Below are 15,693 nucleotides of genomic sequence, written 5' to 3'. Positions count from 1 at the left end.
CAGAAGGCGAGTCAGAGAGAGATGCTATTTTTACATGCCATCTGTATTGGCTTATAGATATCAGACATCGAGGAGGTCCAGAGAGAGAGATGAAACTTGTTTTTGTTGTTGGACAAAATGTAAACACATGCTGTCATCTGTGATAATGGGCGATCACTAGTGAAAGAAGCCATACAAATATAAGGGGGTCCTGTTTTACTCATTTTAAAGGGTTGATGTTGTTTTTAGGCTGTACTAGAACATTCTTTCATGCTTGGTGGTTTGAAAATGCATTATTGTCTATATTATTACAATTCCTTTCTCCCTCAGCCAGGGACAACGTCTCGTTTTGTTCTGGGTTTGATGAAGGCTTGCCTTTCGAAAAAAACTGTTGTGATTGATTTGTGTCCTTAGGCTTAGCTTAGTACAGTGCATCAGTCGTCATATACATCAACTAATATGATAAATACCAAGATAAATATTCAATTCAATTCGTGTTTATTTCTATAGCGTTTTTAAAATGTAGATTGTGTCGACGCAGCTTAACATAGAAGCTTTAGTATTGAAACTGTATCAGTCCAGTTTTTAGAGTTCAGTTTAGTTCAGTGGGGTTCATTTTTACTGCTGAAAGTCTAAACACTAAAGAGCAAATTCATTGATGCGCATCTCTACAAGTCCCAAATCAAGCAAGCCAGTGGCGAGGAACAAACTTAACCAATTGACGAAAGTGAAGAAAAAAAAGCCTTGAGAAAAATCAGGCTCAGTTGTGCAAGACCATTTCTCCCCTGGCCAAACTTCTTGCGCAGAGGTGCAGTCTAGGCGCCGGAGGCTGGAGAACAGTGGACGTCCATTGTAGAAAAGCTGCAGGTGTGAGTAGGTCAGGAATCGGTCACGTGCTCTCCACTCCTTCATGACCACCACAGCATCTGCTCAGGATGCAGCCTGGTCCAAGATCATGATGAGAGAATATTGGTCAAAAGTTTTCTCAACTATATGCACAGACACCACAAAGCAAATTACAGCTGCAACATTATTATTTTACCTCACACCACCCTCAAACAGTTAAAATTTCTATAGGCGGGATTCGGGCCGATTTACTGGAAAACCCTGGAAAACAACGATTGTTGTATATTAAGACATTCTTTTGTTTATATATATATATATATATATATATATATATATATATATATATATATATATATATATATATATATATATATATAGTAGAAAACATAATTCGTTTTTTTTCTCATTTCTCAGAAGTGAATGTAGTTTGTTGTGTAGGCTTTGCCTAAAGAGATGTTAAATCATTTACCTTACAGTCATTCTTTATTACATATATTTTAATATTCCATACTATATTTTGTATGCTCTGTCAAATTATAATGCTAACCGAAACTGGCGTTTGAGGAGATGTATTTTGCATACTAATGAGGCATTTTGCAGAAAGAGCTATCTTGGACAAGAAACATGCAGCCGAAACAATAAAAATAACATGCGTCTCTCGCCTGTTTTCCTGTGTAACCATTTATGAAAGCATGTTGGAGCCTATGGAGGTCTCTAAGCATGTGCATTTAACTGGTCCAGTTCTTCCGCGCAGAAAAGAGCAACTAGAGATGGTGCAGAAAAGCTGACAACCTGCCTTCTCCTTCTTCTGTGTATATAAACTGGGTCTCTAAACTTAAGAAAACACTCGATGAGCGCCTGGTGTGTTCTGTTGGATAGCATTAGGACACATTTGTGCGACCCAGGGCCCTAATCGAAATATTCATTTGTATTTAATAAATTACTAATATTTTTTTAATTGATCTCCGCCTCCTGAGTTTGTATTGAACACGCATGGAATTGATTATAAATTCCAACAATATATATATATATATATATATATATATATATATATATATATATATATATATATATATATATATACACATATGAAGACGGAGTGATATTTAACAGAGCAGGGATATTTTCACAGTATACTTACTTATGCCCTCCACCCCTTCCGGGGCATGGGCCGCCAAAGGTAGATCTCCGGAGGTTCCTGTCCTGGGCCATTCTTTCTACTTGTCCCCAGGTGTAACCCATCCTTGTGATGTCTGCGTCGAGGTCGCGTCGCCAGGTGTTTCTTGGACGGCCTCTCTCCCGCTTCCCGTTGGGGGTTCCATCTGAGAGCCTGTCTGGTGATGCTAGTTGGTGGTTTGCGTAGGGTGTGCCCTATCCAACCCCATCTTCGCTTCCAGATTTCTGTTTCTATCGGAGGTTGACAGGTCCTTCTCCATAGGTCGGTGTTACTGATCGTGTCAGGCCAGCGAATGTGCAGAATCTTTCTGAGACAGGTGTTGACGAATGTTTGGATCTTGCGGGTGGAAGCTTTGGTTATTCTGGAGGGTCTCTACCCCGCACAACAATACTGATTTCACATTAGAGTTAAACAGGCGGATCTTCGTGGTCATGGTAAGTTCTCTCGAAGCCCAAATGTTCTTAAGCTGGATGAAAGCAGCTCTTGCTTTGCCGATTCTTGCCTTAACGTCTTTATCAGTTCCACCCTGCTGGTCGATGATGCTGCCTAGGTTTCACAGTATGTCTGATAATATTTTTTCTTCTGGATTAAGTCCTACTCGAAAAAATTATTAGCCCCTTTAAGCTCTATTTTTTCGATAGTCTACAGAACAAACCATCATTATGCAATAACTTGCCTAATTACCCTAAGTTAACCTAATTAACCTAGTTAAGCTTTTAAATGTCACTTTAAGCTGTATAAAAGTGTCTTGAAAAATATCCAGTCAAATATTATTTACTGTCATCATGGCAAAGATAAAATAAATCATTTATTAGGAATGCGTTATTAAAACTACTATGTTTAGAAATGTGTTGAAACAATCTTCACTCCGTTAAACAGAAATTGGGGGAAAAAAATAAACAAGAGGGCTAATAATTCAGGGGGGCTAACAAGTCTGACTTCAACTGTAGACCGAAGGATTCTTTCCCTGGTGAAGGAAAAACCCTTCACAACAGTTGGCCGGATCAAAAACAATCTCCAGGAGGTAGGTGTATGTGTGTCAAAGTCAACAGTCAAGAGAAGACTACACCAGAGTGAATACAGAGGGTTCACCACAAGATCTAAACCATTGATGAGCCTCAAAAACAAGAAGGTCAGATTAGAGTTTTTAAAAAGCCTTCACAGTTCTGGAACAACATTCTATGGACAGATGAGATCCAAGTCAACTTGTATCAGAGTGATGGAAGAGAAGACTGTGGAGAAGGGAAGGAACTGCTCATGTCCTAAGCAGTGAAGCATAGTGGTAGCAGTGACATGGGCTGCGAATGTATAGCTGTTAACGGAACTGGTTCTCTTGTATTTATTGATGATGAGACTGCTGACAAAAGCAGCAGGATGAGTTCTGAAGTGTTTCAGGCAATATTTTCTGCTCATAGTAAGCCAAAATGCTTCAGAACTTATTGGAGTGTGTTTCACAGAGCAGATGAAGAATGACCCAAAGCATACTGCTAAAGCAACCAAAGAGTTTTTGAAGGGAAAGAAGTGGAATGTGATGCAAAGGCCAAGTCATTCACCTGAACTGAATCTGATTGAACATACATGTCACTTGCTGAAGACAAAACTGATTGGAAAATGACCCAAGAACAAACAGAAATTGAAGACAGTTGTGGTAGAGGCCTGGCAGAGCACCACCAGGAATGAAACCCTGATGTATATGTGATCCAGACTTCAGGCTGTAATGGACTGCAAAGGATTTGCAACCAAGTATTAAAAAGTGAAAGTTTGATTTATGATTAATATTTTGTCCAATTATATTTGGACCCTTAACTAGTGGGAGCCACACTGTTGTAATTCCTACAGCGGTCACCTGATTTGGATGTTAAAGGGTCCTATTTAGCCTATGCTTGGGCATAAAAAAAAAACATCTATAAGATAAGATATACACAGTTAGGTCCGTAAATATTAAGACATTGACCCAATTTTTACATTTTTGGCTCTATACAAAAACACAATGGATTTGAAATGAAACAACCAAGATGTCATTTCAAATCCATTGTGTTTGTGTATAGAGCCAAAAATGTAAAAATTGTGTCAATGTCCTAATATTTATGGACCTAACTGTGTATATCTTATCTTATAGATGTTTTTTTATTTATTTATGCCCAAGCATAGGCTAAATAGGACCCTTTAACAGAACTTAATACACAGTCAAAACCAAACTTTGGTTTTCACTTTAATTCCAATTTCTTTATCAGAGCATCTAGAAAAGGGACAAAGCCAACATAAAAAATATGAGCAAATCTTCTGTTTTATGTCTTTTCCAATTGCAATGGCCTCATAACAGTCGAGTTTGTCACAGATTTATAGCAGGCGGTGGTGGAAAGAGTACTGAAAAATCATACTTAAGTAAAAGTATCATTACTTGCCTAAAAATGTAGTGCGATTAGAGTAAAAGTACCTGTTGTAAATATTACTCAAAGTAGAAGTAAAAAGTAGCCCTTTCAAAAGTACACAAGAGTAGTGAGTAGTGAGTATCACACTGTAAAAAGCTGATGCATTTACATGTATTCTGTAGAAGTGTGCAAACGTAACATTCTGTAGTGCATTTAGATATTGCCCAGCAAGCACACAACGTCATAAGAAGTTAATATTAGGTTAGATTTAGGCTGTGATGTCAAGTGACCAAAATTCAATTTCTAGCCAGCATCTAAGGACAGTTATTTTGATGTCCAATAATGACGGCTAATTACTTAGATATAGGTTAAATTTTGGGTTGTTGTCATACTAATATAAATTTTGGTTAACGTCCACACAACGTCAAGCTGTAACATCATTAGAGGTTGATGTTTGGTTGATATGGCGAGGCAGTGGCGCAGTAGGTAGTGCTGTCGCCTCACAGCAAGAAGGTCGCTGGTTCGAACCTTGGCTCAGTTGTTTTTGTGTGGAGTTTGCATGTCCTCCCTGCCTTCGCGTGGGTGTGCTCCGGTTTCCCCCACAGTCCCAAGACATGTGGTACAGGTGAATTAGGTAGGCTAAACTGTCTGCAGTGTATGAGTGTGTGTGTGAATGTTTCCCAGAGATGAGTTGCAGCTGGAAGGGCATACGCTGCATAAAAACTTGCTGTATAAATTGGTGGTTCATTCCGCGGTGGCGACCCCGTATTGAAAAATGGACTGAGCCAACAAGAAAATGAATGGATGAATGATGTTTGGTTGATTTTAGGTTGGACATTGATGTTGGCCTGACGTTGAGTTCTGACGTCAACATTTGAGTTCTGTTTCATTTTCAAACAAAATGCAACGTCCCCATGACGTTGGAGTACAACATCAATCTGACATCATGTTGAAATCTTTTGCCTCCTGGGTGTTTAAGGCCATTTCGGTCATCATACAGTAAAAATCCATCATCTTAACGATTGACGAGTAACGATTTCGGACATCTATTCGGACACATTTATAAAACTACTTAAGAAAAACTACTCAATTACAGTAATTTGAGTATTTGTAATTAGTTACTTTACACCGCTAATGGCAGGTTATGTTGTCTTGATAACGTCAAGTTTATTTTATGACAAAGACATGTCAAACAATGACATCTTTGCATTTAAATTGACATACAGTAACTGAGTGAATGACACTGTAGGACAGTTGTCATAACAAGCAGTGGTGTAGTCCTTGCTATACGCACATATACTCAGTATGCCTACTTTTTTCCATGAGCTGTTCCACTTCTGAGGATCAATACCTGCGTATACCCTCGGTATACTCACTTGTTTTGTTGATTTTTGTGCCTTCGCGTGTCCTTTAACTGTCTACCAAATGTATTTTTTAATTTGCATCTTAATTTGTTGCAATTGGTGCATTTGTTTAACGTTAATTTGCGCCATTTTCCACCCCCTGACGACCGCAGCAGCCTTGAAAGCATTTCGTGAGAGTTTTTCGAAGATCACAACAAATCAACTGAATGATATCTCGCTGAAACTTTCAAGTAAAATTAAAAAACAGCATGGGTGCCACTTTAGCACTTCTATATTTTCCATTCGGCCCCCCTAAAACATTTTTTTGCGATTACCTCATGAACTGTACATCACTAAATAACCGCCTCAGTCACATTTAAATTTGATTAAAAAAACGGCGGCAGACTTCCGCTCCTCTGTTTTCAACTCGTTTTTCATTTAGTCAGCAAACACAGCTGTGAGCACAAGGTGTGTTTATTGATAGATTGTTGGAAAATCTGCATATATATATATATATATATATATATATATATATATATATATATATAGAGAGAGAGAGAGAGAGAGAGAGAGAGAGAGAGAGAGAGAGAGAGAGAGAGAGAGAGAGAGAGAGAGCTAATGAATCAAGGAAACATTGACTGTCATCGTTTCTTTGCCTACTTTTAAAATTGGGATTAAGTGGGAAGTAGTACACCACCTTTTTTTTTTAGGACTACACCACTGATAACAAGCATTAAATCGCATTCATATTCATGTCATATTATGATTATAAAAGTTTCATAATAAAAGTTTACAAACACATCTTTGATGTAAAGTGTTACCCAATGTTCTGTCATTACTCTTTTCAAATTTGGACATTTTTGCCACACTTTCAGCACAATTACATATTTCCATAACAGCATCTACACTCAATAATGTCTTAAAAAAAGACAAACAAGACAATCAATCCTACGTTATAAACTTTATTTTAATAACTACAAAAGAAAGTATGAAACATTAACAAAGATATTAAAGTCAAATCGAAGTATAAAGCCTTATTTTCGGACATACAGTGATAGTGACTTTACAAGTCCACAGTGTCAACAGAGCAATCCTCTAAAATCACTATGTTATATCAAAATAAATATAAGATACATTTGTAAAAGCACAATAATTTGCTCCTCATCACTGAGTTCATTAGTAAATTCAGCAGTCTGGCAGATTTGGACATCAGGGTTTAAAACCTTGTCTGTAAAAATACACTGCTATGCATCAGAGCTCATGAGCTCAGCACTGAATTACAATAAAATATGACATTATACATATTATACATTCTGCCCAGCAGTGGAAAACCTATTCGTCTGTGCAATCATAAGCAGGCACAAGAGATATTAAAATGGAATCAGACCCAGTACGTCCTCATTTTCTTGTCAAGTTTGTTATAAATGAGACCTCGAGTCTCATACGATACTGAAAAACGAAAGGAATTTGCGCAAGCATTAAAGTAAGCAGTTTCTGAAATCCTCCAGCATGCTACAACTCTCCTCTTGCAAAAGAAGAGCACAAGTGTTACTCTGCCCATGTAGAATAGGCAACTACAACAGGTTAATGAATGTGAATGAGGAATTTAACAGGAAGATATGTGCGAAATACATTGAATTACAGTCCCGTCCTCCTCCTTTTGGCTCTCAGGGTGTTGAATCTGAGTCACTGGAGTCCAGACTGGCTTGTGCAGAAGTAGTGCGGCAGCTCTGTGTGGATCCTGCATGCTGTAAGGTCTGTGTGCTTCTCCTCAGACTCTCCAGCGACTGAAGGAAGGACCGTCTCGCTCTTTCTTCCTCCAGAGGCGAAGCTCCTTCCTCCTCCACTTCTGCTATCTCTGCAAAAGTGACCGGCTGGGTTTTGAAGCGGGCATCTCTAGGCCGCCTTGGACGGTTTCGACCCCGAGCGAGGCACTTGGGGACGGGGAGCTGCTGAGGAAACTCCTCCATGGCCGATGCCAAGATGTGTGCTGGTAGAACAGCGAAACCCACTGTCTCCATTGGGCGTGCAGCCATCTGTCTGGATGCCAAGACTTGGGTGGTTGGATTCTGAGAGGTTTTGCTATTCTCCAGATCAACCTTGTTCTTCTTGACAGACTCTATCGAGCTCTAGAAGCAGTGTTTCTTGGTTCCTTCTGTCTTGTATTTCTGTGCGTTCAGAGCGTGCAAGTGACAGGGATGAACCAGCTTGGGCTTTTATACCGTTTCACCCTCCCCACTCGGCTCTGGCTCCGCCCACCCACTGTGAACAGTCACGGTTCCGGCTGTCATTCCAGTCCCCCCGAATCAGATCCTTGAAATAAATGCCAGCCGGAGAGAGCGAGGGAGGGGAAGGAGAGAAGAAAATACGTGCAGCTCTAACAGAGAGAAGTAAACGCATGGATAGGAACAGAAAAAAGGAGAGTGAGAGGTCATGGGCAGAGAAGAGATAAACATAAGATAGTTTAGAAGGCAACATGTTAAGATCACATCAAAGTGATTAATACTTGTTTATTTTAGGACTGCTTTTGAATAAATAGATTGTGAACTTTGTGCTAATTAAAATAATAATGTAGATGATGATATATATGTAGAATAAAATATATAAAAATTAGGTGAAGGTAGATTAGACTCGTAATTAACAAGAGTTTTTCATTCATTCATTTTTCTTCAGGTTAGTCCCTTATTCATCAGGGGTCCCCACAGTGGAATGAACTACCAACTATCCCGAATGATGGCCTTTCAGCTGCAACCCAGTACTGGGAAACTAACAAGATATTTTAATTTAATTAAATAATGAAACATGTGTCTATTAAATATTCTCGTTTTTCTTCTAACCCCCTGTAGCCGAAGAATTTGGAAACTATTTAGAAAACATTTCGCTTTTCAGGCAATGTCGTGTTTGTCTCCTATATATAAAAATCCTTCTTTTTTGCCTTCTACATCAGATGGATGTAACAGTATTGTAAATACCGTCATACCGCAATAGTAATTTTTTTCAATATTACCATAGGCGGATGACTCAATAAAACTATATTTCTGAGAAAAGTTTGCTCAGGCGAATGAAGCAAATGGGAGGTAGCGGGAACTACAATTCCCATCAGCCTAGGCGTGGCCATCATCCTTTGCGGTCTGTTGTCACTACAGATCCAGTAATGCGGAAATGGAGGGTGCTGCTAGTAGCGGGGAAGAAAAAGAGCTGGAAATGATCGAACCTAAAGCGAGTTTTAAATCGGATGTGTGGAAGCATTTCGGTTTCTTTCTAAAAAGATACGAGAAAGGAGAAAAGGTGACAGACAAAGAATAAAACAATATGCAGGCACTGCCAGACTGTGGTGAAATATAAGTCTGGGAATTCGACTAAAAACAGTCATGGGGGCTGCAGAACACAGCACACTTATTAGATTGATGCAGACATTGACTTGTACCGCAATGAGACCTCTATCTCACTCATGACTTGTCCTCTCAAGTGGTGGAAAGACAATGCACAACGTTACCCACTGCTTTCAACCTTGGCTAAATCATATCTCTCTTTCCCAGAAACCCCAGTCCCAAATGAGAGGGGTTTTTTTCTGTTGCAGGGGACATGCCCAGAGACCCCAGCTTTTACCAGATTATAGTTATATGATAATTTTCCTTAAAAAACCCATCTCTATCTAAGTGAGTGAGTGATTAAATGTTGAATGTGATGAGTTTTCAACACTACTAAATTTAAACTTTATTTGTTTTATATGGTTTAATAGTTTTTTGTTATTAAAATTAAAAAAATTGAAGTTCCTGTTTCGAAACTTACAGATAGATGGCTAATTTGTATGTCATTGATATGTTCAGTGCTAAGGTAAATAAACACTTTTGGCACTTTTTTCGAGTCTTTACATTAGTTTTGTTTTTCCTTAAATTATTCAATAAATACCGTACCGTGCCATTCATACCAAGGTATTATCGTACCATGAAATTATGATACCGTTACATCCCTAGTAAATATTAATGATCTCTTTCACGAGAACACTTTTGTAACCTTATCTTTTAGAAAAAATCAGTCTACTAAAAACTCACTTCTTTAGGTATTTGCAGACTCGTGAATTTATTAGAAATACATTTTCTCACTTCCCCCATACTCCTCTTAACCAGCAGATTGATCAGATCTTAGAAATAAAAATCTCCAAGGGTGCTATTTCCAACATACATAAAACAATTTTCTCATTCAATATATTGTCAGATTCTTCATCCTCGTCTAAAATAAAGCTAGACTGGCAATCAGATGTCAACCATGCTTTTTCAGACGATGAATGGTCATAAGTTCTTCGTCGTGTACATACAGTATTACTTCTATCTGTGCTCGCCATTCATTGATACAGTTTAAACTATTACACAGAATTTAGAAAGATAAAAAAGATAAACGAAAAAGATAAACTATCTAAAATAAACCCAGAAATTGAGAAATTGATCCCATGCTAACAAGCTCTAGCGACTCTACCATACCTTTTGGCTTTGTCCAGAGTTCATTTCTTTTTGGACATCAATCTTTAAATCAATATCTGATATTTTTCTTCTAAAAATTGAACCGTGTCCTTTAGTGGCACTGTTTGGACTCAGTCCTACAAATGTATTGTTATCATCTTTGCAGTCAAATGGATTAGCCTTTTGCTTAATAATTGCTAAAAGAATTATCATATTAAACTGGAAAAAACCTTCTCCGCCAAACTACTTTCATTGGATGTATGACCTGTTACAGTTCATTCAAATAGAAAAAATTAGATGTACAATTAATGGCAAAACAGAGGATTTCTATACAGCTTGGCAACCTTTTCTGTTGTATTTTTTAAAAAAAAGCTTTGTATATCCCATATTGCATTTAACCCTGTCTGTATCTGTCTGTTTTTCTTCTTTTTCCCCCTCTTGCTTTTGACTGATACAAACTTATCTAAGAGTGTATTAAAAAAAAAAATTGTGTGATATTATACATTTAACGCTAATGGCGTACTTAGGTGTCATTTGTAAATTTGTAATTATTATTATTATTATTATGTATGATCTACAGACCATGTCAACCAAAAGTTATGGAATCCAAGTTGATTAGACCAACCATTTTCATTTAACTTGCGATCAAATTTAACGTAGAACTTGTGAAAATGGACACCGCCCCCTGTCCAAAGATACAAAAAATGTGCTTTTTTGGTTTATAACGTCTCAACCTTTCTTCCGAAACTCATAAAACTGGTCTCATTACATCCGGCAGAGCATGTCGAGCCGAATGATGTCTGATTTTCACAGGTCAGCCATTTTAGGCATAGCACATTTAGATTTTTGGCCAAAAATGCAATATTTTACCAACATATTCACATATCATTACAAAAAATGGTATGCATCTTCAACCCCATGCCCTGAAAGTACTCAAAAACTTCTGGAGCAGCGCCACCTTTTGGCCAAAAGTGCTTGGCCCCTTAATTGCTGCTTGCAGCTATATTTATTATAATTATTATTATTACTATTATTATTATTATTATGTATTTTTTTTCTTTTTGGTTTGTTTGTTCCTTTTTTGTTGTTGTTGTTTACTTTATTTCAATCTCAATATGGTTCAGGGAGTAAGGAATGTGTTTAATTACCACTCAGTATTTTTTTTACACTGTGAAAGTAATGTGTCGTGGTTTTTCTTTCCCTCACTTGTAATACCTCTCTGATTGAGAATTGTCAATAAAAAAAGGAAAACAAAAAAAAATTATAATAAAAAAAAATTAATTAAAAAATTAAACATGTTTTTATTGTTAATGTAACAGAGATGTTATAAACTTTGTGCTAATTAAATTGAATCACTTTTTTTTTTTTTACTGATAAATGCTGGCCATTTTATTCGTAAAACAATGTCAATGTCAATTTTATTTATATAGCACTATTTAATACAACCAGAGGTTGACCAATGTGCTGCTCATAACAAATCAAAACACACGCACGCACGCACGCACGCACGCACGCACGCACGCACGCACGCACGCACGCACGCACACACACACACACACACACACACACACACACACACACACACACATATATATATATATATATATATATATATATATATATATATATATATATATATATATATATATATATATATATATATAAATTTAAAAAAAAAAGTCCAGCTATGAACTGAAAGTATTTTAGACTTTTAATTAAAAATACTTTTTTAATCATTTATTCATTTTCCTTCAGGTTAGTCCCTTATTCATCAGGGGTTGCCACAGCAGAATGAACCACCAACTATTCCAGCATATGTTTTAAACAGCACATGTGCTTCCAGCTGCAAACCAGTTCTAGGAAACTAACAAGACTTTTTAATTTAATTAAATAATGAAACATGTTTTATTGTTAATATGTTAAGATCACAATAAAATAATATTTTTTTTCTTTATTTTAGGACTGTTTTTGAAAGATTTTTTTTAACTTTGTGCTGATTAATATGACTCACATTTGTATTGAATAAATGCTGGCCATTTTATTTGTAAACAAATTTAAATATATAAATGTAGATGTTAATATGATGTAAAATGTCGAATAAAATACAAGCCAGTACCAAAGTACGGTTGTGAACTGAAGGTGTTTTAGACTTTTAATTTACATGACTATTTTTTTTTTTACAATGAAACATGTTTTATTGTTAATGGAATATGTTAAGATCACATCAAACTGCCATGAACTGAACATACAGACCAAAGATGCCCAAACTAGAGCCTGTGGGCCAAAGTTGGCTCAGGGTAACCTTTGATTTAGCCTACCATCCCATCTGACAAGAGAGGGAGAATGATGGGCATGGTTTAGAGACAGCAACTTCTAATTAAATGTAATTTTTGTTGGTTTGTTTTATTGCTTAGCCTCAAAAAGGTAAGGGAAATAAAGGTTTCAATTGAATGAATTTAATTATACAATTTAAAGTAATAACTTTCTATGTATTTATACATATTTTGATATAGATTAGCTATAAAGCAACTTTAGTGTAATATAGTTTGGTATATTTACTTTCAGCCCATGGCTCTTAATGATAATTGGTTTTAACTCTAAATATGAAAATGTTTGGGCACCCTTGATATAGACTGCAATTTGTAAGATTTAAAAATTTGTTTCAATAATTATATTACTGTACGTTTCATCGTTAATCAAAAATAAATATCACATAAAATAGATTTGAAAATTTATTTATTAACTTTTTAGAATCACTTTTTTTAAGAAGTTTGAAACTTGAACATTATGCTAATTAAAATGAATCACATGCTCTCAGTTGAAAATAAATCTGGCTATTTTGTGCAATTCCTGTTATTCACAATATGCTAAAAATATATGCAGAAGAAAAATACTATATATAAAAATAAGCCAAAATACGTGAACTTAAGCTATATTTTACATACTATATAAGGTATATTAGAATTTTACAGTCATACAATTTTGTAATTACAAAAAAAACTGCAAATCTGCTTAATAATTATACCAAAAGCAATGTAAAAATGTCTAATGTGACCTAGACTTGATTAGAGATAAAAAATTAAAACAAAGAAGAAACATACTGTATAGAATTAATAAAAAAATTCATATGAAATATAAAGGTTTATATATATATATATATATATATATATATATATATATATATATATATATATATATATATATATATATATATATATATATATATATATATATATATATACACAGTTGAAGTCAGAATTATTAGCCCCCTTTTGATTTTTGTTTTCTTTTTTAAATATTTCCCAAATGATGTTTAACAGAGCAATGACATTTTCACAGTATGTCTGATAATATTTTTTCTTCTGGAGGAACTCTTATTTGTTTTATTTTGGCTAGAATAAAAGCAGTTATTAGTTTTTTAGAAACCATTTTTGGGACAAAATTATTAGCCCCTTTAAGCTAATTTTTTTTTCGATAGTCTACAGATCAAACCATCGTTATACAATAGCTTGCCTAATTACCCTAACCTCCCTAGTTAACCTAATTAACCTAGTTAAGCCTTTAAATGTCATTTTAAGCTGTATAGAAGTGTCTGGAAAAATATCAAGTAAAATATTATTTACTGTCATCATGACAAAGATAAAATAAATCAGTTATTAGAAATAAGTTTTTAAAACTATTATGCTTAGAAATGTGCTGAAACAATCTTCCCTCCATAAAACAGAAATTGGGGGAAAAAAGTAAACAGGGACGCAAATAATTCAGGGTGGCTAATAATTCTGACTTCAACTGTATATATATATATATATATATATATATATATATATATATATATATATATATATATATATATATATATATATATATATATACAGAGATAGATAGAGAGAGAGAGAGAGAGAGAGAGAGAGAGAGAGAGAGAGAGAGACGAGATGACTTTATGAACTTTTTTCTTTTACTAGAGGTGCTGTAAGCTCAGTGATATGTATATGACAAGTATCTAACTTCATAGTGCCATGACCATGATCTCACCACAGTAATGAGTTATGCTTTCATCAGCATCTCACTTTCCTCATACCCTCTCACACTCTTCTAGTGCCATTCAGGTTCATCATTTACCCTATATAAATCTCCATGTCAGACATGTCTGGTAAGACTTTTTGGTCATACAGCTACTGTAAGACTCAGGAGAGACAACAAGATTTATAAATGGAAGTGAACCATAAAAGCAGTTTAATACAGTGTAAAGAAATAAGCCCATTCCCATAAAATAAAAAATTAAATTAAATTAAATAAAACCATCATAAAGAACACTTTAAATAAAGTGTTGTTGCATTGTCTGCAATGAAATACAAGTCAAAGTTAAGTTAGAAAACACTTCTTTTTTTCTCCATACTGCCCTCTGGGTGCTCTGGCTTCCCCCAGTCTAAAGACACGTGGTATCGGTGAATTGAATAAACTAATTTGGCCGCAGTGTATGAGTGAGTGTCTGAATGGGTTTTTACAAGTACTGGGTTGCGGCTGGAAGTGCATCGGTTGTGTAAAACATATGCCAGAATAGTTGTCGGTTCATTCTGCTGTGGTGACTTGTGAAATAGACTAAGCCAAAGGAAAATGAATAAATGAATGGAGGTGTTAAACCCCTATACATTCCTGTGTTGCTTGACTTTCTCTCTACCTCTCTCCCGCTCCACCCACTGTGCTTTTGTTTTCTCATCATATATTAAAGTAGGTTAGGTAGTACGTAATAGATGCGAAGATTTCTTTTCAATAACTGCTGTATTTTTATTTTGGATAGTTAGGGTAGATGTTGGGCCAATAGATTGTTTTGCTTTATTTATTTCTATTGTTTGGACGCCGCCCGCGTCTCATCTATCCATCTCTCCCATCTATCTGGTCAAACGTCTTGTGCCCCATTTGTCATCTGCACATTTCAATGTATCTTTGTAAATATTTAATGTTCTTTCTATACACATATTTTTGCGTTTATTATTATCACTATCTCTGTAAATAAACTCACTCTATTGCATTTAGTTAGTCTTGTTATTTTGTCCCTCACTTGTTGATATTGTGTGTTTGCTTATGCGTTTCACCCAAAACTAATGTTACTCCCCTTCCCCTTGACTTACCATCTTTAAAATCGTAATCGGAGGACGTAAATCAGTTGTTTCCACTCCTATGAAATACTGAACTGTGTGTGTGTGTACCAAGACCAATAAGGCATACAGTACGTGGCCTTTGGAGGCAGTGCATAATACTAGGGGCTGGACATTATGACATAATCCACCATGACAGCTACCGTTTTGTCATTGAACCGGAGGATGACCCTTTAAAAGCAAAACAGGAAACCTCAATGGTGCCACCTCACACTCCTACACGTCCCATATTTCAAACGTCAAGGGGTTCCCGTAAAATCTAGTTACCTCTATTTATGGCCGGAGAAGCCAGCTCTCAGGCACTTGCAGACATACGCGTTCATCCACCAATGCTGGTAATATCAGTCAGGTGACATCATG

The 15,693-nt window shown here is 35.9% G+C and overlaps 2 protein-coding genes across 3 annotated transcripts in view; both read right to left on the bottom strand.

Moving 5' to 3' along the window:
* Nucleotides 1-6,663: 6,663 nt before the first annotated feature.
* Nucleotides 6,664-7,912, bottom strand: si:ch1073-281m9.1. Its single transcript, NM_001386663.1, has one exon. The coding sequence runs from the start codon at nucleotides 7,751-7,753 to the stop codon at nucleotides 7,385-7,387; it is 369 nt and encodes a 122-aa protein (NP_001373592.1). The 5' UTR covers nucleotides 7,754-7,912; the 3' UTR covers nucleotides 6,664-7,384.
* alkbh3 (alkB homolog 3, alpha-ketoglutarate dependent dioxygenase) overlaps nucleotides 6,664-15,693 on the bottom strand; it is a 66,236-nt gene continuing 57,206 nt past the window's right edge. For both annotated transcript variants that reach the window (XR_012399997.1, XM_009298107.5), the window contains exon 11: nucleotides 6,664-8,094. The gene's annotated coding sequence lies outside the window, so the exon portion shown is untranslated. The remainder of the gene's footprint in view (nucleotides 8,095-15,693) is intronic.

Source organism: Danio rerio, chromosome 25 (genome assembly GCF_049306965.1).
Source record: "Danio rerio strain Tuebingen ecotype United States chromosome 25, GRCz12tu, whole genome shotgun sequence".
Classification (NCBI taxonomy): Eukaryota; Metazoa; Chordata; class Actinopteri; order Cypriniformes; family Danionidae; genus Danio; species Danio rerio.
This window is presented reverse-complemented; position numbering and strand designations above follow the sequence as displayed.

What these genes read in the sequence shown, in the direction of transcription:
- si:ch1073-281m9.1 (NM_001386663.1), bottom strand. Translation starts at nt 7,753, where the DNA reads ATGGCTGCACGCCCAATGGAGACAGTGGGTTTCGCTGTTCTACCAGCA.